General features: G+C 39.9%; 1 protein-coding gene across 1 annotated transcript; it reads right to left on the bottom strand.

Moving 5' to 3' along the window:
• Nucleotides 1–1,368: 1,368 nt before the first annotated feature.
• Nucleotides 1,369–10,369, bottom strand: FGG (fibrinogen gamma chain). Its single transcript, XM_047856354.1, has 10 exons — nucleotides 10,001–10,369; nucleotides 9,847–9,891; nucleotides 9,229–9,412; nucleotides 9,028–9,121; nucleotides 7,377–7,507; nucleotides 6,891–7,024; nucleotides 5,565–5,749; nucleotides 3,831–4,108; nucleotides 2,087–2,256; nucleotides 1,369–1,581 (listed from the first exon to the last, which is right to left on the bottom strand). The coding sequence occupies exons 1-10, from the start codon at nucleotides 10,247–10,249 to the stop codon at nucleotides 1,567–1,569; spliced, it is 1,485 nt and encodes a 494-aa protein (XP_047712310.1). The 5' UTR covers nucleotides 10,250–10,369; the 3' UTR covers nucleotides 1,369–1,566.
• Between the last annotated feature and the right edge of the window lie 11,283 nt (nucleotides 10,370–21,652).

The following is a 21,652-nucleotide window of genomic DNA, read 5'->3' as shown; positions in this document are numbered from 1 at the left end:
TGCAGACAGGAGATGTTGTATGTCCCAACTAACATGGTGGCAGGGGATATAGAGAAGGAAATGAAAATAACAAATATTTAGCAGGTGGATTTGGCAGACTTGATGGTATGGGGGAGGAAGAACAAGGAAGACTGGAAGAGGAGTCACTGGGTTTTTTGGAACTTGAGAACTGGATGGAATAGAACAGGTTTGGGAGGAAGAAAAATACCACTGTGTGCAGTATCCCCACTATCCAGAACCGTGGCTAGTACAGAGAAGGCATTCAGTAAATGTTAATTGAATGAATGCTTCAGGCATACATAAATGAATGAGTGTTGCAAACAATGAATCAATTTTCTTATCCCAAAGCCTCACAGGTATTTGGTTGTATACCTAGAAGTTGACTTACTGTTTTTAAGTCCTCATTAGGATATTTAAAAATCAGGACTCATGGGGCACCTGGGTGGCTCAGTTGGTTAGGCAACTGACTTCTGCTCAGGTCATGATCTCACAGTTCGTGATTTCGAGCCCCGTGTCGGGCTCTGTGCTGACAGCTCAGAGCCTGGAGCCTACTTCAGATTCTGTGTCTTCCCCTCTCTCTACCCCTCCCCTGCTCACACTCTGTGTCTCTCTGTCTCTCAATAATAAATAAATGTTAAAAAAATAAAAATAAATAAAAATAAAAATCAGAACTCATGAAAACAAGGAAGTGAGAGAATTAGGAAAGAAATTGTGGAAAGGAAGAGAATCCAAAGCCAAAGCTGAGGACTACAGAACAACTGGATCTTCCTCTCATAAAATCAGTTACTTTCCGTGGTCAACTTTATGCCAACTTATATAGACTTTGCTATTCCTTACAGAAAGTTGCCAGTTCCTATCTCTGGCTGCTAAAACCTCAACATCCCAGGATTCAGCATGAAGTCATGGCTCCATTCCACTCACCTCGTCAGTTACTAGGGAGGGACAGAGCGGAGCATGCCCTAAAGCTCTCTGTTCTGAGTCACATGCAGTCCTCTCAGGGTGCCCCACATCTAGCTGCAGGGTCTGCAACTAAACGTTTTTTCTGGGATAATTCCCAAACAGCCTTATATGTCCAGTTGTACTTTGGGTACCATGAACTTTAGTTATGTGATGGTGACTTGTGTTTATGTTCTTATACCAAATTTTGTCACTTAGGCTTACTGTATTCTCCTATAATTGTCTTATATTCCCTGGAGGACAAAAGCCATGATTTCTATTTTCTTCATAACTACCTAAGAGTCAAGATAAGGTTCAGCATACACTAAGAACTCAGCAACTACTGATGATTGCCCAACTGGAATTACTGAATTGAAGGAAAGTGATGGTTTTTCATGATCAATAAAAGATACCATGTATCTAGTCTTAGGAAACAAAATGTTTATTGAAATGACATGTAGATAAATTATCATCAGCATAAAACTGTTAGTGGAGTTCTCAACATGGGTTCTTCCTTACTCTTACAATGAAGTGAAGCTTTGCAAGTCCATTGTCCCATAGGAAAAATATTTTATTTCTCTGTTCAGATAAAGTCCTTTTAAAAAAGCAAATCACTTTTGAAATGGTCTTTTAAATGTCTCCAGCCTAAGACCAAAACAAAAATACATTAAAAAGATATAATTCTGTCCATTTAAAAAGAACAATTAAAGATGGATGATTTGGGGTTAATAAACATGGAAAAGATACGTAGGCCTTTGAAATGCTAGAATTTACTCTGATTTTATTCATATATACTAAAATATTTAAGAAATAATAAAAACAAAAAATCAAGACAAAATGACATGTTATCATTAAAATTCAAAATTTGGCAATAATTTTATTATTATAGATTTAGGAAATAAGCTAAAATGTTATCTTCTTAAACACATTTTAAACAACTCTGAGCTCAGTAATTTGGGAATATAATCCAAAGTGAGTGTTAATTTCCATTTAAGGCTAAATACTCTTAATAAAAGACTTAAAATTAATAAATAGGGTAAGAAAAATGAAACTTTCAGAAAAGTTTCTGAAACTAATAGAAATTAACAGTTAATTCTCAGGGTAAAACGATTTAGTCATATTCTATTTCAACATGGTGTTCTGGTCCAACCTGTTTGGCTCCCCCAAGATGGTGCTGCTGTCCTTCTCCAATAGATAATCTGTTGAATGGGATTATCTTCATGGTGGTTTTCTTCATGGAATACCACCGGGATTGCCAGGTGGCCCAAATAATGCCATTATCATAACCATTAGGAGTAGATGTTTTTGAGTAACTGCCACCTAAAATGTAGATGTACATATAATTACTCTTGATTATCCTTATCTCAGAAAGTCTATAAAGAATGGTTTATTACAAAATACATTGTCACTTACATCAAATTTATAGTGTTATCTACTATTAGAAAAATCTGTAAAAAATCATAAATCCTGATTTACAATTAAAATACACTCTATTATGAATCAACCCCTTATATCTGTATTCTACTTCTTGATCACATCCATACATAAATGTATTCCCTTACTAACAGAACAAGAATCCCAAATTTCCCCAATCTGCCTCTCTTCCTGAGCTTAGCCATCCTGGAATCAGCTATTACTGATCATCTTTCCACAAGCAGGTTAGAATGGCAGCAGTCACAATTCCTGATGAGATGACCTTGAGTCATCTAAAAACACAATTTCACTGGAAAGTACTTTAGAAAACAGTTTTGGAAAGTTTTTTTTTTCTCCATTACACAGTGGAGACTACATTGATTTGCCTTCTCCTTGTCCTTGGGCACTAGATCCCATGTGATTTTGTAAAGGATTGTCTGAGTCCAATGCTGGAGTATACCACAAGCTATCAACATGGCTAGTCTGAGTCATGTGGATCAAACACCTTCCCTGAGAGTGTCTTCTAAGTGCATGGTTTGTAGGTGCAAAGATACGTTTAAAAGTGGGGGGGGGGGGGAGAACGTTGTGAAAATCAAAAGATAAAATAGCTTTTAAGAGGACTACAGGGGCGCCTGGGTGGCGCAGTCGGTTAAGCGTCCGACTTCAGCCAGGTCACGATCTCGCGGTCTGGGAGTTCGAGCCCCGCGTCAGGCTCTGGGCTGATGGCTCAGAGCCTGGAGCCTATTTCCGATTCTGTGTCTCCCTCTCTCTCTGCCCCTCCCCCGTTCATGCTCTGTCTTTCTCTGTCCCAAAAATAAATAAACGTTGGAAAACAAAAAATTAAAAAAAAAAAGAGGACTACAAATCATCTATTGGCTAGCACAGTGCCCAGAGGAGGTAAGATTGCTTATCTTAATAGAGCTTTTGGAATTAGTAGGGCCTCCCCAATACATAGTTGTTGAGTAGTAACAATAGTTTATCAGTAAGTCCACTGTTCAGAAGTATTCCAGCCTTCGAGCAAACTACAGCTCGCTACCCCCGCCCTAAAATAAGTGCCGGCACTTCTCAGGCTGTACTTTACTCTCAAGCTTTCATGGAACTGTGCCCTTACCATTATTTCCCTGATCTTTACTCCATTCCTTTGGACACCTGCTCACTGCTCACTGGTTATATCTGTCACACAGCTCATGGGAAGCCGCACCAGGCTAATATGTTGACAAGCATAAATATGATAATGTTAGCCCATCCAGATCATACATATGGGAAGTCTAGAAGAAATATCAACCGGGTGGATTTCTTGTAGTGGGGCCAATTTGAAGTATAAGTTTAGTATTATCCAATTCTGGTTTAAAATAAAGAGCTATATAATAAGCCCCCCAACGTCTTTACTAACTATTTCTTATTTTCTTATATCTGTTTTTTACCTTTTATAAAAATATAGACTATACACTAATTCATATATCTAAGGAAGAAATCTATACCTTGGTAATAAACTCCATTGAGGTGGCCAGCATGACACTTGTTCATCCACCAACCAGATCCATCCTGTTCAGCACAATTTCCTTCATACTTATCATTGTCATTGTCCCAGGTACTGAACTGCATGCCATTGTGGGATGTGAAAAATTTATCACTAGGATCATCGCCAAAATCATAGCCGTCAAAGGCATCTCCAGCATCTCCACCAATAAAGTAGGCATATGTCAGGCGGTATTTGTCAGCTTCAGGTCCCACCCTGAACATGGCATAGTCTGCAGTACTATAAAGAAGGGAATAGAGACATCATATCTTGACCCTCATTAGGACCAAGGGACCTCAGAAGTTCCCTTTTCCATAAGAAAATTGTCTAGAATGTTTAACTTCACTTCGTAGGCCTGAAATGCGCTCATTGAGTCAAATTTTCTGCAAATCTGGCAACAGGCAATGGATGTGTGAATCAGTTCAGAACTCGTCAACACCACCCAGGATGGGTCTAGAAGCCTTCAAGGCATCCCAATGTAAACTAATGCTTTTTGCCTATAGAGTCCTAATATCAAACTCAGGTGTTTGGATGAATCTAATTTCATGTTTTCCACCTTTATCTAAGTGTTTAGCATTGCACATGGAGTTATAAACCATAGCAAATGACACTGAGTGATCATTAATTTAATGATCTTGAAGGAACTACACCTCTATTAGTCACTAATATCATCTGAAGGATGAGTTCCTAAAGGGATTTTTCTTTCCCAAGGCAGTGTTGTAGTGGCAAGAAGGAGGGCTTCCTAGAGCATCACATGAATGAAATGGTCCCTGTGTGGCCCACAAAACATAAGCTGTATGATCAGAATCTTCCCCAGGGTGGGGGGGGGGGGGAGGGAATTGTGAATAAGGGCCAGAATTCAATGGACTGCAGGAAAGAATGGGCCTTGGTGCATGAATAGAAAATTTCAGAAAATATTTAGCCTCTTTCCTAATCTCCAGTGCTTGGGAAATGGGAGGTGTTCTCCTAAGAGAAGATCTGCTGACTGTGGTAGTTTCTGATGAAAAAAAATTAAAAATACAAGTTTGGAGACAATATATTTCATTATTTTGTAGACGAAACAAAAGTATGAAATATTTTTGTGAATTTTAACTAGGAATACTATGCTCAAAGGTCCCTGAATGCTCTGGGCATAGAGGGGACTTTATGTTACCAAAGGAACTAGAAGGTTTAATTTTAAGGTAGCTCATGGATTTGACTGAATTGTCGTTGAACTGCCAGGAAATTTGAAAAGTCTGGATTCAGTTTTCAACCAAAATAGTCATTAGGAGGACAAGCTATAGAGTCAAACTACCTGAGTTCAAATCCAATCTTTACCATACACCAGCAATGTGACCTTGGGAAAGTTAATCTGTAAAATGAGATTAATAATAGTACCTTCCTCATGAAATAGTTATTTGGACTAGATTAAATTGTAATTTCACACTTGATGTCTAGTACATATTAAATGCTCAGCAAATATTAGCTATTATTCTGTATGGTTCCAGGGTAAGTAGATTGTACCAAAACACTACCCATCCTGGATAGGACCTATGTCTTTGAACTGCCCGAGAACCAAACTGACTTCTGAGGACAATGGTTGGATGTGCTCTTTGCATTTGTCAGGCTGTCTTAGATGTTAGTCTATTGATCGTTGGAAAGTGCACATTCCAGACAGTCTCTACACCAAGAAATAGAAGTCCTTTCTAAACAGTACCTGGTTCTGCCATTCCAGTCCTCCAACTGTATTCTTAATGCATATGGTATGGCAGACTGGGTGCTTATCAAATGAATCTTCTCATTTCCCAGCCAAAATTCTGTGGTTCCAGTAGGAGACAGATGTCCAAATCCTTCTTTATATTGAATCCAATTTTTCTTGAAATCCAAACTGCCATCAAGCCTCTAATTACACAATTGCATGGACAAAAGGGGAGAGTGGATTATCAGTGCACACAAAGAAAATGCTATAAACATCTTGTTGAAAATATGGACGGTATGATTCCACCATTTACTAAGTGAACTTGGGCAAGCTGCCTTAGTTTCCTCACTGGTAAAATTGGAATAATGATGCCTGTTTCGTAGGGTTGCTGCAGGATTACACCAGAGGATTAAGAGAAATACTTTTTAAAAAGAGTGTCTGGTGCACCTAGAGGACTTCAGAACCCCAACCTGATATTGCTGATTTTTATACTGATGGTAGAAAGGTCAAGCCAATTGCTCAATCTGTATCTACCAACGAGCGCTTCCATCCCTCACTCTGAGTGCCCCCTGCAGATTAGTTGTAACAGTGATCAAAGATAAGCAAAAAGTGGGGCGCCTGGGTGGCGCAGTCGGTTAAGCGTCCGACTTCAGCCAGGTCACGATCTCGCGGTCCGGGAGTTCGAGCCCCGCGTCGGGCTCTGGGCTGATGGCTCAGAGCCTGGAGCCTGTTTCCGATGCTGTGTCTCCCTCTCTCTCTGCCCCTCCCCCATTCATGCTCTGTCTCTTATGTCCCCAAAATAAATAAACGTTGAAAAAAAAATTTTTTTTTTAAAAAAAGATAAGCAAAAAGTAAAAGAATGGGCAATGAGTGCCAGAGATACCAGATGGGCTTGTCTTGGAATAACCCAACCGTATCCTCTGGGAGACTTTCTCTCTTTGTGATGGGCAGCCTTACATCTTGTGCTGCCTCATGAAAGAGGTCTCTTCTAGTTCTTTGTCATTCTGATAGTGGTTATATGCTATAGTGAATCTATAACAGCAGTGCCAACATAGTGTAGAGTCAAAGCACAGACTCTGAAGCCAGACTGCCTGGGTTCAAATCCTGACTCTTTTACTTATTATGTGACCTATTATGTGTTACTTATTATGTGACCTTGGACAAGTTACTTAACCTCTTGTGCCTAAGTTTCCTCCTCTATAGAGATAATGATTGTACCTACCTCATAGGGAAATTGTGGGGACTAATTGAGTTAATGTTCAGCAAGCGCTTGCAAAAGTTTCTGGCATATGGAGGATGTTTATCTGGGCGTTCATTAAATATACAGGGTGAGGGAAAAAATACCTTCTGCAACACAGTCCATCCATTTCCAGATCCATCAATTTCACAGTAGACTAAGAACTGCTGCTTAGCTTTCAGAGGTTTGATAAAGTAAAGCCCACTCTCTTTGGCTCCCTTATTAGCAATGTCTTGACAGTCTGAAGGAGGAGAAGGAGCAGAAGAAGGTTTTACTGTGGTTTGAAATCCCTGTTAGACTGTTCCAGCCTTCATAGTGAGCTTTTAACATGCTGCAAACGATTCATGTCCCAAGAAGCATTTTCTTCTCTCATCATCATTCCTTTCAAACTCTTTTCAACTACTCAAGAAAGGTCTAAGCAATTGGACACCTTAGATTTAATGGCTAAACACTTTCCGTGTTATTCCTATTCATTCCTATAAACACCTTGCAAATTATTCTAAACACTTTCCAAAGTATACATTCTTATACATTCTCCTTGCTTTATGTATTTGCTGTGATAAAAATAATCCCAATATAAACCTTTCACATACCTTTCCCAGTTGTATCATGTATTTGTACTGTGTCTTTGCATGGTTCCTGACACTTTGCTTCAAGCTGGGCTACCTTCAGTTTCAGGTTATTGATCTTTTGGTTATTTGAATTATATATTTCCTGCAAAAATCTATAAGCAGAAGAATAAGGTAACAGAATATTCCCCTCAGAGGAGTAATTTTGTATTTTCATTACAAAATACTTTGTGGTCTCCAGAAGTACTTCCTGATAAATGGCTTCATTCTTGGAAGAAATATAAAATTATGTTACCGAATTGAGGTGTATTAGAGTTCTAAGCTTTTTGGAAAAGAAAATAACAGAGTGCTTATCGATAAGCAGTATCATGGTAAGTGGTCATCCTGATTTTTACCTTCTGCATAAAGGGCAGCAGATAACAGCCTACGTGAGTGTTGAGCCTGGTTAATAGGAAGACTGCCTGATGTTTTTTTAGGACAGAATATTCCTAGGGAAGGAAAGCTTCTGCCTAGCAATTCACACAGGTGGAAGCTATTCCTTTTCACTGTAGATCTACTGAGGATCTATTTGTGGACTGCAGTCTATAACTTACATAGGAAAAGTATCTGGAGCATTATCTTACATAAAATAACAGACACTTTCTCTTTCTTCTTCACGTTTCTGTTTACATAGTTTTGGAAAGAGTCTGAGGGAAGTAAAAAAGCTGTTTTTGTGGTTTCTCACAGGGTTGCTTATACATGTTCAGAAATTATAGAAAACCATCTATAATACACAGACTGTTGTATCTTTCTTTGAAATAAAGAAGGATAGACAAACTATTTGACCACTTTTTTCCCTCATGCACCTTAGAAAATTTCTGCACAGTAGTCTCCTTTAACTTCAATGATGGGCAATCATAATGCAAATTACAATGTTAGTAATAACCATAAAAATAATAGTAATGGCCTCTGATGACAAACAGAGGATAGATCCCTTCTGGACCACTGCTCTCCAGTCACTGTTTCTCTCAATATCCTATGCTACTTTGAGAAAAATTTAGGAAAATAAATTGTGTAAGAAACTAAACTGTATCCGAGACCCTCTGTTCAGAAAGTCAGTGAGTCCCTGGGAAATTGTTAACAGACACATTTTACTTACAAGTGAAGGGAGGAGAATACATGACTGCACGTTCACTGTGCCATGATCAACATGTTGCTCTACAATGTTTGTTATGCTTAGCTTCTTAAAGCACATTTTTTTTTTCTGCTCTGCCTTCAATATATAATATACTGTTGTAGCCAAGATCCTCCCTATACTTCTGCTTACTAATTCCCCACCACCTCTTTGTTGGCATTTTTATTAAAGGAATTTCATTTTCAACAACCAAATTCCCATCAGTATGAATTTATGTAGTAAGCCAAAGGTGGGTGGGTGGTGACCATTTTGATGAATTCTGGTCACAACAGCATATGAAGATGTCTAGAACACCTTTCTCCCATACGATTATTAAAAAGCAGTTATAACCCAATGCAATTGGTAATGCTCTAAAACTTCCTCCACTGTGTTCAAGATAGGCATAATGTCAATTGGATATTATAAGTGGGGAAGAAATAAAAGATTATTTCCATTGAAGCTTGGAATATTGAATAAAAACTAAGTCAATCTGGGAGAGTAAATTAACACAAAAACGCTTACCGAATATTTGATTCATGTGTTCCAATTAATGCCTCGTATTTTAGAATTTCTTCCATCATTTTCTTGGAATCCTTAGTAGCGCTCACTATCCTGTCTGTAATACAGGATCAGAGACATAGAAAGACGTAAGCAAGTGGAACCACTGAAACGACAGCAAAAGAACGTCACAAATCACTTTCTTAGTAGTATTTAGTTGCTCACTTGGCTTTGGTGGCTCATTGGGATTATAGTTGACTTGGATTGATTTGATCAATTCTTTGGCTTCTGAGGTTTTGTTTTCAATTCGACTTAAGATGTCTTCCAAAGTGCGCAGATCATTGTCTACATCGGTTTGGTAAGTAGACAGGAAATCTGCAACTCCACAGGTAGTTGGGCAATAACTACCCTGAAAAGGCAACAATTAAAGTGATTAGAAATCTTGATTTTTAAAAATTGCACAGGGGCGCCGGGGTGGCTCAGTCGGTTGAACATCCAACTTCCGCTCAGGTCATGACCTCACAGTTTGTGGGTTTGAGCCCCGCATCAGGCTTTGTGCTGACAGCTTGCTCAGAACCTGCAGCCTGCTTCAGATTCTGTGTCTCCTTCTCTTTGTCTCTGCCCCTCCCCCACGCATGCTCTGTCTCTGTCTCTCAAAAATAAATAAATGTTAAACTTTTTTTTTTAATTGCATAAATATCTGCTAATAAAAATAGGTAAAACCTAGACTATGTTTTTTGGTTTTTAAAGTTAAAAATGCCAAATGAGATTTGTGAGAGAATTCCTTCTATTCCTCTGCCCCTCCCCACTTCAAACACAGTGAGAAACATGAAAACTACTTACAAATCTTTCATCTAAGATGCAGCAGTTGTCTCGCGTAGCAACATACTGGAGGGGGGGAAAAAAAAAAACCAGAAATGTCACTAGTTTATCAGCTGTGTCCTCACTTTTCAGCTTCCCATGTAAAACAACTATGTTCTATAAACAGCACACTTACTGCCAGGCATGTTGAGGGGAGCAATAAAAGAGTACAGAAGCAGAGGATTAAACCCTGGTGGTTCAAGGACCAAGTCATGGTGTCTGGGTACCGGTGCTCCGAGCCCTGAAGTGTCAGCACAGTGGCCTCTCGGGCTCCCCTTGTCCCTTTAAGTAAGCTCCAAGGATGGCCGGACTGCCAGTGGCTGGGGCTGATCACGGGGCCTTCTTTCCAGAAAGGCGGGGAGGTGTTTCCCGTCTTTTTCCTCATCCTGGCTCCCACCCTATGCTCGGTCAGGTTCTCAGATTTGGCACACAGGTGTAAGCTCCTCCTTTTTGGCTCAGCTCAAACTTTCTCCTCTGAGGCACCTTCATCTGCAAAGGCTGGTGAAGCATTAGCCATGGCAGGGAGGGGGGAGGGGGCCTGGGAGGCTGTGTGACGCAACCTCTTCCAGTACATGGCTGAGAGCAAATACAGAGAGCTGACCTCGACGGGAAAACCCACCTCAACCTGAAGATGAAGCCTGGTGCCATAAACCAATGTAATGCAAGTCCTTTCTTAGCCAGGGGATGAGCTAACAGACCTATTTTTTTTTTTTCAACGTTTATTTATTTATTTTTGGGACAGAGAGAGACAGAGCATGAATGGGGGAGGGGCAGAGAGAGAGGGAAACACAGAATCCGAAGCAGGCTCCAGGCTCTGAGCCGTCAGCCCAGAGCCTGACGCGGGGCTCGAACTCCCGGACCGCGAGATCGTGACCTGGCTGAAGTCTGACGCTTAACCGACTGCGCCACCCAGGCGCCCCCAGACCTATTTTTAACCTGTGGCCACGGCAGAAGGAGACCGCCTGCCTGGTGGAAGCAGCAGGTCCCAAATTGACAGTATTCCCAAGAATGAATGATCTGGAAATACATTCCTACCCCTCTTTGTTGACCATTTTCTTCCTTTTTTTTTTTTTTTTTTTTTTTTTTTTTGTCAGTTGCGATACAATTGATATATTACATTACATTAGTTTCAGGCGTACAACGTGCTGATTCGATATTTATATATTGCAAAGTGATCACCACTAATAAGACTGGTTAACATTCACATGTAGTTACAAAATACTTTTTTTTTTTTTAAACTTGTGATGAGAATTTTCAAGATCTGGTCTCTCAGCAGCTTTCAAATATGCAGGGCCGTGTTATTCACCCTAGCTACCACGCTGTGCATTACATCCCCAGGACTTATTTTATCACTGGATGTCTGTACCTTCTGACCACCTGCACCCATAGGCTGACCACTATCACAGGTTCTCCATTTGCAGTGGGCTTTGAAGCTCCACGCTTCCCTTCGTTTGGAAGAACGAGCTGGTGTGGCACCACGTCTGCCACAGAGGGGAAACAGGAGCCTACTCGATTTTCCTCGAGGATCCATCTGGTTACCTCAGAGGAAAGCCTGGATACAGGGGCTAGGGAAATCCACATCCCGTATACGTGACTAGAAGCATGGCTGGAGGAAAATGGGGCAAAATGAGATGCACGGCAGAGGCTGTCCTTTTCACTCTGCCCCAGAGCTTCCTTGTATATTGGGAAAACATGTTTGTCACCATCTCCCATAGATTGTTTACAATTGTGCTTTGCCACTATTATTAGTATCCCTGTTTTTTTATTATTCCCTCCTCTGAAACCAAGCTTACTGCAAATTTTAGCTAAATGTATTAGTGGGAGAAATACATCTGGATTGAAAGAGATACTAACTCTTCGATGTTTCATCCTAAATCCTTACAAAAGAAAGGATTGTTTTGAAGTGGTGAAACAGAAATAAATGCTCCTACTCAATAAATACTCCATAATTATCATAACAAAGCAAATACACTAAAACCTCATGTATTGCCTTTTCTTTCCTCCTTAATAGTTACCTTCTGTGACTTACCAGTTATTACCAGTCACATCACCATACCTTCAGCCAATGAAAGCCTCATAATCTTCCTTGACCTCCTTATCTATTCATCTAATTAGTTGTCAAAACTAGTTATTTAAAACTATTTTCACACTGTCACTTGTATTTTCTTCCTACTTTGTATTTTCACAGACATCATCCCAGAGGAGGCATTCTTCTTCCTTGTCTACACTGCTTGTCTACACTGTATGTTAGAACTGATTTTTCTTCCAACACCCCAGTCACTTCTGGCTCCAAACCACTTGTCACACTGTTGACAGATTAATCTTCCTATAAATATAGCTCTGATTGTGACATTCACCTGTTCAGAAACCTTGAATGGACTTCCTATCTCCCATCGTAGTGAATTTAAACATAATAAATGTCCTTCCTACCTTTGCTTCATTTTCACTCTTGATTCTATTTCCTACACCCTCTAGTCCAACTGGATTGACTCGCGTTAGCATCCCCTTATGGCGTACCATGTAGCCCTAGCTCTCACATGGTGTTTTTCTTATTACGTGTCGCCCTTTCTGCCTGGATTGACTTCATATGCACTCCTGCATCTCTGGGTGTCAAAATCCTACACAACCATAAGGTCCTGTTTTATGATTTCTACCCTTCCAAAAGCAAACCCCAAATTCTGGAGGCCAGCTCTACCTCTTCCATAGCACTTACGACAATCTTCTGTTGTATATATACATTCTGTGGCCACCTCATTATTGTAAACTTAATTTCATGGGTACTGCACATAGCATAGCCATGTTGAACACTCAATAATGATTTGATGATATTGACTCGAACTGGGCTGAAAGTAAGCCTTCAAAATTATTCAATTATGGCATTAACCTGGTGTTAGGACAAGTGGGAAGCTACCTGGGGAAAAGAAGTGTCGTGCGTATCTAACTTCTTATGCCAAAATAAGTTCCAGATGAAATGCATCTTTAAATATAAAAAAGGAAACCACATGGGGTGCCTAAGTGGCTCAGTTGGTTAAGTGTCTGACTTTGGCTCAGGTCATGATCCCGTGGTTACTGAGTTCGAGCCCTGCATCGGGCTCTGTGCTGACAGTTCGGAGCCTGGAGCCTGCTTGGGATTCTGTGTCTCCCTCTCTCTCTCTCTCTCTCTCTGCCCTTCCCTGCTCATACTTTGTCTGTCTGTCTCTCTTTCAAAAATACGCATTAAAAAATAATAAAAAAGGAAACCACAAAAATACTAGAAAAATAGTATGAGAGAAACCATTCATAATACTTGAGTATGAAAAGTCTAGCTAAATATGACACAAAACATTGTTGAATTTTGACTACATAAAAAAGCTTTTTTTCCTAGCCAAACAAAACAAACACTGTATACAAAATAAAAAGCAAAATACAAAAGACAACAGAATGTATACACACGCATGTCCGCATATACACCGAATACGGTTTCTTTTTTTTTTTTTTTTTCTCAATGTTTATTTATTTTTGGGACAGAGAGAGACAGAGCATGAACGGGGGAGGGGCAGAGAGAGAGGGAGACACAGAATCGGAAACAGGCTCCAGGCTCCGAGCCATCAGCCCAGAACCCCGACGCGGGGCTCAAACTCCCGGACCGCGAGATCGTGACCTGGCTGAAGTCGGACGCTTAACCGACTGCACCACCCAGGCGCCCCCCGAATACTGTTTCAAGATTACCCACTAGAGTCTACAGAGGTATGAGGTAGAAGGATGAAGGACAAAGTTGGAGAAAACGCTTCATTTTTTCTATATACTCTGTCTTTAGAATTTTGAATATATGTACACACTATTTACCCAAAGTACATATAATTAAAACACGTAACTATCAATCATGCACCATGATTTATTTGTTGCACTAATAATTATTTCTTGATTTTTAAAATTTAAATATAAAAGCTGACGAAAGCATTGCCTTTTAAGGAGAATGTAGCCCAATTGAGAAGAATACGCATAGATAGTTGTTAAGAGTGCTGGAGTCCATCTGCTTGGGTTCGAATCCCATCTCTACAACTCACTAGTTATGTCACTCAGGACAAGTTACTTAAGCTGTCTGTGAGTTTCAGTATCTGTGATAGTAAAAAAGAAATCATATTTATAATATAATACTTACTTCATAAGACTATTACCGGGATTCAATGAAATAATGTGCTGAGCACATTGCCTGATTTATAGCAAGAGTTAAGTAAATGTTTATAAGGATTATGTATTACCAAATATTTTCAAGTGAAAATTGGAATTTGTAAAAATAAGTACTTCATTTCATAAAATTGTAAGATTGACCGTTATTGGTAGATTTGGTTTGTGGGGAACAAGCTTTGTTGCTTAGGCTATAGAACATTTTCTGTAATAAGGGATCTATTGTAACTAACTACAGGCTGATGCCTTAATGCTACCTGGAGAAGAAAGCATCTGGTTGTCTAATTTAGATGGAAATCCCGCTGAAATCAATTCCACCATTCAAAGATGAAATGCTAATGGAACTGGACTGGGTGCCTTGTGAGAAGGTGTACTTCCTACTAGTGAGAGTTCATGCACAATGTGTTCTGAGAGAGCATGTCATCACTGTGGTTCTTTTTGCTAAAAGACCATAAAGTGTTGTTTTGTTGAATTTAGGGTAATAATTCATACCTTTGTGTTAAATTTTTATATTTGTAAACACACACATAATATATAATCATATATATATATATATATATATATAATGTCATATGCACAAGGTTGATAAACACTTAAATTGAAGAAATTGGACAGTCTATCTTATCCAATTTTAGAAGTATAGTACTTGTGTTCCTGACTTTTACTGACTTGCATTGGAATCTGACATGAATAATCAATTTTAAAGAAAAGACTTGCTTTGTACCACAATCTCAAGCAGAATTTTATTAGATAAGATGCTCTTTGGGACAAAATGGCCAGCCCTGATTTAGTGACCTAGACTGGCCCTGTATTCAGTCCGGTATCTCTTAGGTTGGTTAAATTTTAACTAGTTGTTCTCTTCCACATTTAAGCCAATTATTTTTCTCTGGTAAATTATAAATGATTAATGAATTCTGGGAAAGAAGAATATTTGTTAAAACAGATTTCCTCCACTTCTAGGTTCATTTTTCTGAGAAAATAGCTTATGTGGTGTTTAAGCCAAAATTATTATTTAATTTAGTTCAGAGATCAATGGGTCTGTTTATTGAAATAATAATCTCCCAAATTGCCTATTACCCAATTGTGTTCTGAATGGAAAATACGACATCTACTGCTAATGGTGTTCATATGTTGGTAATTTACTCTGTGAACCACTTGTCTGCTGCGTTCACCTCTGCTCCAAAATTGTTTGCTGAATTTGAATTTTATTACATAGAGCTAATTTAAGACTTTTTGATCTGGTGACAATGATATAGACCTACGGGAATAGTAAAAGAGCCACAGATGTTGACCATATTCTTTGTGCTGGATGTCGTGCTGTAGTTTAGCTGTTGCCGTTTTGTATGTTGTCTCATTTCAACCTCATAAAAGCCTAGGAGGTAGATATTATTATCTACATCTTATAAATGAGCAAAGAGAGTCTTTGAGAGTTTGTGGTGGCATATGCAAGGCCACTATGCCAGAACAGAAATTCAAACCCGTGAGCCCAACACCTGAGCTCTTAACCATGACTCTAAATATAGTCATGAAGCTCTTCTTAATCTAAGGTGATACACCGATACAAGATATTATTATGAGAATCAAAACTGTTCACTGATGGAATGGGTTGTTAGTGAAGTTATTTAAAAAAATAATGTGTGTGCACATGTATCTAAGTACATCTGTGCATGGTTGTATGAACATATATTTACCTCTGTCATATCTATCTAATCTGCTTGTCTTCTCTGAGTTAGAGACAAGGTTGCTGGATGGTCTTTTATAGTCTTTCTCAAACCTGAGTTTTTACTGTCTTAAGACAATCTGCAGTCCAGTTTTAAGGGAAGCCTTTTTTCCACGTTGACTACATGATTCAAGTTCAATAGGACTTGATGAGCTGAATTATCTCTGTAGCTTAAAGGAAGATACATCCATTAGGTGGTCCAAGAAAGCTTGAATCGATGCTAACAATGATATTTCTATTTGTCTAATAAATAAGCCATTTATAGGTATAAGCTAAATTTGTGACCTAACTCCTCAGAATTGGATTTCCTCAAAATAGGTAGAAAAAAACGACCTATTGACATGCTGAAAATCAGTCCAATCTAATAGCAGAAATATCCCATTAAGGGAAACAACCTTGTCTGTTAGGCTATTTGCTTTGTTCATAAAAATAGCCCAGGGAAAGTGAAAATGAAAATGTTTACTTGATAGTCTATAAACAATGTGCTTTTAGTTTCACTATGTAAATCAAAGACAGAAAAACAACATGAGTTCTCATTGGGGGCTGGGCAGCAACCACAGCTTGGGTTTTGAGCTTCTTAACTTCATAAAGCTACATCAGATGTATAATTGGGACATCTGGCCTAGGGGCACGGGGTGTTCAAAAGTGCTATAGAGGGGATGTTAGAAAATTAAGCAACCTGGTGCTTAGAGAAAGAAGGATTATCCCAATCAGCATTGCATTCAGAGCCAAATATGGCCAAGAAGCAGCCATTTTTAATACAGCTGGAGATTAAGAAATGTTCTGAGACTGCTCTGAATTGAGACAAATCGATGTTAGATTTAAGTGCCAAATTAGTCTCTATTACTGAGTTCCTGGTTTGTTCCTTTCTATCTTCATGTAATCTACAATATGAGATCCCTCACCCCATGAAACAGGTCTCACCACTAAATGTGATTGGCAGAAGAGAGCAAGAGCAAGTGAGTATGGTTAAAAAAAAATTACAAAGGGGCCAATAATATTCACAAAAATATGCTCTAGAGAAACAGGACCTTTTAACTCTCTGAGTAGAGATACCAGCCAATGGTGAAAGGAGCAGTACAATGTTTGAGGAAAACTCTGGTCATTTTGTCAAACAAATTATCTTTGTAGAAAAAAATTATACATTCCTAAAGAAGGAGAACAGGTAGAGAGAATAGAAAATGCTATCAAATGAACAAAATGATGCATCTTATCTTACCTAATGCCTGCCTTTGCTCTGAACTTCAGTCTTGAATGAGAGCAAATACTGATTAGACTTGTGTCTTTGTTTTAAATTCTAACTCCTTGGGTTAGTTTATGACCTTAATGTGATTGCAGCTATAGTCCTTTCAATTCAAACGTAATCCATAAAGAATACACCGTATACAAAGGGTAACTTTTTATTGACATTTTGGAGGACCTGGCTTCATCCGTGAGAGGTGACATACATTAATTACCCTTCTTTAAACATAGATAGCTGTGTATGCTTTACCTTGAGTGGTAGAACAGTGACCTCCACTTGCTAAACAGAGATACGATTTGCAAAAGCCCAAATATTTACTGTTTTGCAAGGAAGACCAGAGTGTAAACCACATTCTTAGTTGATAATTACTGGGCCAGTAGGTTACTGAAGAACAGCCTTCGGAGCTAACTTAGGACAGGCTCATCCATAAAGAAACAAAATCAGTCAAAAATTCAGAACACTGTGTTTCATCTGTTATAAACACAGAGGAAATCCATTTACCAAGATCCCGGAAACCAGTTGCTTAATCATGCATCCCTCTGAGTCAGAAAGCTACCTGACATTCTCCTATCAATACTTTTTCTGGATCTCACCCAATACGTTTTTAAAGTTAATTCCCCATTAGCACTTCATTAATATGGAATACTGCATCATCTCATTATGGGTATGGAAGGCCTCTTCCTCACACTTCTCATACCTTCCTGCTCTGGTAAGCTACCTCTGGCTCTGACCACAGATACCATCTAGGATTTTCCTTGGAAAATTCTCCAAGTAACCCTTAATCAAATATGCACCCCAAACTTCGGTTAAACGATGACTGCACACTGTCCCCTGATATTCCTCCACTGGCTGCTCAGACTAAATGTTTATTGACTGTTTACCAGGCCCTCCTTGTTCAATCCAATGAACAAAGCAGACAGTGTCTCTGCTGTCAAGAAGTTTCCACTGTAGTGGAAAGAAAGAGGCAATAAATAGTATATAGTATTGATTGGTAATAAAGCCTGTGAAGAAAAATAAAGAAGGGTAGGGGGATGAGAGAGGCTGAGCCAGTGCTAGTTGGGATTGGGTGAGCCTGGGGAGCCCTCTGTGATAAGGTGAGGTTTGCTGGGGTTTGGTGGGGCTAGTCACCAAGCTCATGGCTGGCTCACCATTGCTACCTGCAGGCCCCCCAGGTATCTGGAGGGTGGGTGGTTTGAAGCCAGCATACGTAATTTTTTGATGTAGGGTTGTGAGAGATTTGACCAGCCCAAGGAAACGACAGAGTGAGGGTAGAGTAGAGGAACCCTGTGAAAGTTAGCCCCCAAACATGGTGAAATCCATCTACACGACTGTTATGTCTGGTACCCCGTGAAGGAACTCTGATGAGGTCACTCTCTTCATCAAAAACCTTCTGGGACTCTCTTCTTCCTAGCCAAGAAAATACAAACTTCTCAGACCTGTATTTACGCTTCTCCACAAAAATATGCCCAAATGTAGCTTATTAGGCAGATATGCTAAATGGGATTAAAGTATTGCAATCCCATAAAATTTTAAAACAATATTATAATCATGTAATAATAAATTAAAATAAATTTTATGTAAGCCTCGTGAAGGTAAGGATTTTTATCTGCTATTACCTGCAGCACTTACAACAACGCGCCTCCTTAATGAGTACTTGTTTAATGAACAAAGTTTATTTTACTGAAATATTACTAAATACTAAATGTTACTAAAGCACTAAAATAAAATATGAAAGTGCAGTTTGAAGAAGAACATATCAAAAGTAAAGGGTTTACATGGGGCGCCTGGGTGGCTTGATTGGTTAAGTGTCCGACTTCAGCTCAGGTCATGATCTCACGGTCCGTAAGTTCGAGCCCGGCGTCGGGCTTTGTGCTGACAGCTCAGAGCCTGGAGCCTGTTTCAGATTCTGTGTCTCCCTCTCTCTCTCTGCCCTCCCCTGTTCATGCTCTGTCTCTCTCTGCCTCAAAAATAAATAAACGTTAAAAAAATTAAAAAAAAAAAAAAAGTAAAGGGTTTACAAGATTAGTCAGGAAAAGACAAATTACCCCAGCCTTTGAAAGTGTTTGTCCCAGAGAAAAATCTGTTCACAGTTGTAGCGAAGGAATCAGATATACCACAGGGTGGATCAGGTTAACAGTGTAACACTGTAACAATAGCTGCCCCTGCACGAACCACAGTGGTTCTTCTGCGACCCCATCTGAGTAGCATCAGTCCAGAAGAGAGACATTCTCTGTCACTTTTTGACCAAAGGAGACCGCATGGGGCACCCACGTGGCTCAGTTGGTTGAGCGTCTGACTTCTGCTCAGGTCATGATCCCACCGTTCATGAGTTCCAGGCCCCCGTTGGGCTCTGCGCTGACAGCTCAGAGCCCGGAGCCTGCTTTGGATTCTGTGTCTGCCTCTCTCTGCCCCTCCCCCCAACCCTCAAAAATAAACAAACATTAAAAAAAGCCAGTGGAGACTTGACATGTGTTTTATTTTTGGAAAACAAAAGCAAAACTATGTAACACTTTAAAACAAATCCAAGTTGGAATGATGTCCGTTAAAACAGGTTGGACAAGTCCCCGTGCCACAACACTAGGAAGAATTTCCAAGAACCTCGGATCCATTCTGTGAAGTACAAGGGAAGAAGGCTGCACACAAGCCTCTGATGTACTCACACTTGTCTAGAACCTGCTCAGAGGGCCCTGAGCAACAGCACAAGCTTACCAAAATTAAAATACTTGAAGGTGAGAAAATAGGGGAATTTATGAAGCTTTGTGTGTTGGAGCTCCGTCAGGCGTTTGCACTGATTTAAGAAAAATGTCTCTAGCACACAAGTCTGGGGTTCACATGCATGGTAACGAAAGCCAAATGACCTTCATCTGCCCCTTTCCTTCGGCTTGTCCGTCCTGGTCCCGTGCTTTAGCCCAGCTCACCCATCTATGTCCCAAGCTAGCACCAGTAAGAGGGGTCATAGCCGACATTTCGGAAACTCTTGCAGGGTTTTGGGTCCCCCACCCAACTCCACTCCTCAACCACAATTTGCTGTTGAGCCCCAGACTGCAAATCTCTGTCTGCTGTAAGGAGTCGCATCAGTGCCTCCCAGCCTGGCTCCCGCACCCTGCTCTCCTTGGACGTGTTGTGGCATCTTTTTTCTCCTTTCAGCAATCCCCACCTGTTCTCCCAAGAACAGGATCTGATGAACACAGATGTGGTAAGGTATGAATGATCTAGACTGAGGTGTTACTTTTACCAAGATGGAAACTTAAACCTGAGAGAAAACTGAAAATCAAAGATACGAGCTTCTAAAGATAGAATTTTAGGTAACAGCTATTGAGAGAGAATTATGGGATCAAATAACACAAATCAGGCATGGTGGTAGTCGTATAAAGCTGTTTAATGATGTACGGACCATGTTTCATTTCTGTATCAAATACTTAGACTTTCTTCTACGTGACTATTTCTTTAAAATGCTCCTCAGATTTTTGTTTTGTTTTATTTTAAAATGCAGATTCCCCAGCCCTTTTCTAGATCTACTGAATCGGAGTAACCCGGGGAATGGACATTTTATTAACAGGCTTCCCTAGATAATCACTATGCTCATTTGTAGGAGAACCAGGACTGTAAACTGTACTGGAGAGGAATCACGCTTAATTTACACCAGGAGGTCTGATTTCTGCTCAGCAATTTCAAAGCTCATGTAATTCCTCTTTGTTATGTTTTATACCAAAGGTGTTCTGGAACAATTTGTTGTCGCAAAAAGAATTGGAAAAAAAAACCCAAAACCCCAAAAGGTAGGAGTTTCTGCTATGTAAGTTAAAAATTAGACTTTTGGTAATTCAACTTGTTGATATGTATCGCATTATGAGCATTGCCTCCATGCTGCCACAAGAATGAAAGATAGACTGGCACCTAGTCCAATGCTTTAATGCAGCACAAGAAGTGGTTACACGTAGAAGATGTTCAAGAAACAACTTGGGGAGATTCAGGCACCTTACAGAAATACACTAGAAAGGATTTAGGGAAGGACTGATGAAATGGGGAGGAGAGGGCCAAAGGTAATAGTTCTGGGGAGTAGGAAAGATGGTGACCATGAACATAAAGAGGAAAATGAGAAGGAACTGGTTTAGGGGAGGGGGGGAGGCCAGTTTCCAACATTTTCCGTTTGAGCAGTAATGAGACCTCTAACAGCTGATGCATCGGAATGCTAGAGACAGATTTGGGAGTGAGAACTGATGTTGAGTCAACGAGAGACAACGAGAGTGTCCAAGAAGAAAATATGGTGTGAAAATAAAAGGGACAGAACTTGGACCTGAGTTTAAAGATAACAGAACAGAGAATAAAAGAAAGGTTCTGTCCCTGCCTCCTGCCCCAATCTTACAGATATGCCAAAGACTTTCAGATATCCAGAATGAAATCCCCTGTGGACTTAATTAAGTTCACCTATTTATCTGGGCCTCGAATGCTTTTGAGTTAAAGAATAATAAACAATATATGGGGCGCCTGGGTGGCGCAGTCGGTTAAGCGTCCAACTTCAGCCAGGTCACCATCTCGCGGTCCGTGAGTTCGGGCCCCGCGTCAGGCTCTGGGCTGATGGCTCAGAGCCTGGAGCCTGTTTCTGATTCTGTGTCTCCCTCTCTCTCTGCCCCTCCCCCCTTCATGCTCTGTCTCTCTCT

This window comes from Prionailurus viverrinus, chromosome B1 (assembly GCF_022837055.1).
Source record: "Prionailurus viverrinus isolate Anna chromosome B1, UM_Priviv_1.0, whole genome shotgun sequence".
Lineage (NCBI taxonomy): Eukaryota > Metazoa > Chordata > Mammalia > Carnivora > Felidae > Prionailurus > Prionailurus viverrinus.
Note: the sequence above shows the minus strand (reverse complement) of the source record. Positions and strands in the feature narration are given on the sequence as shown.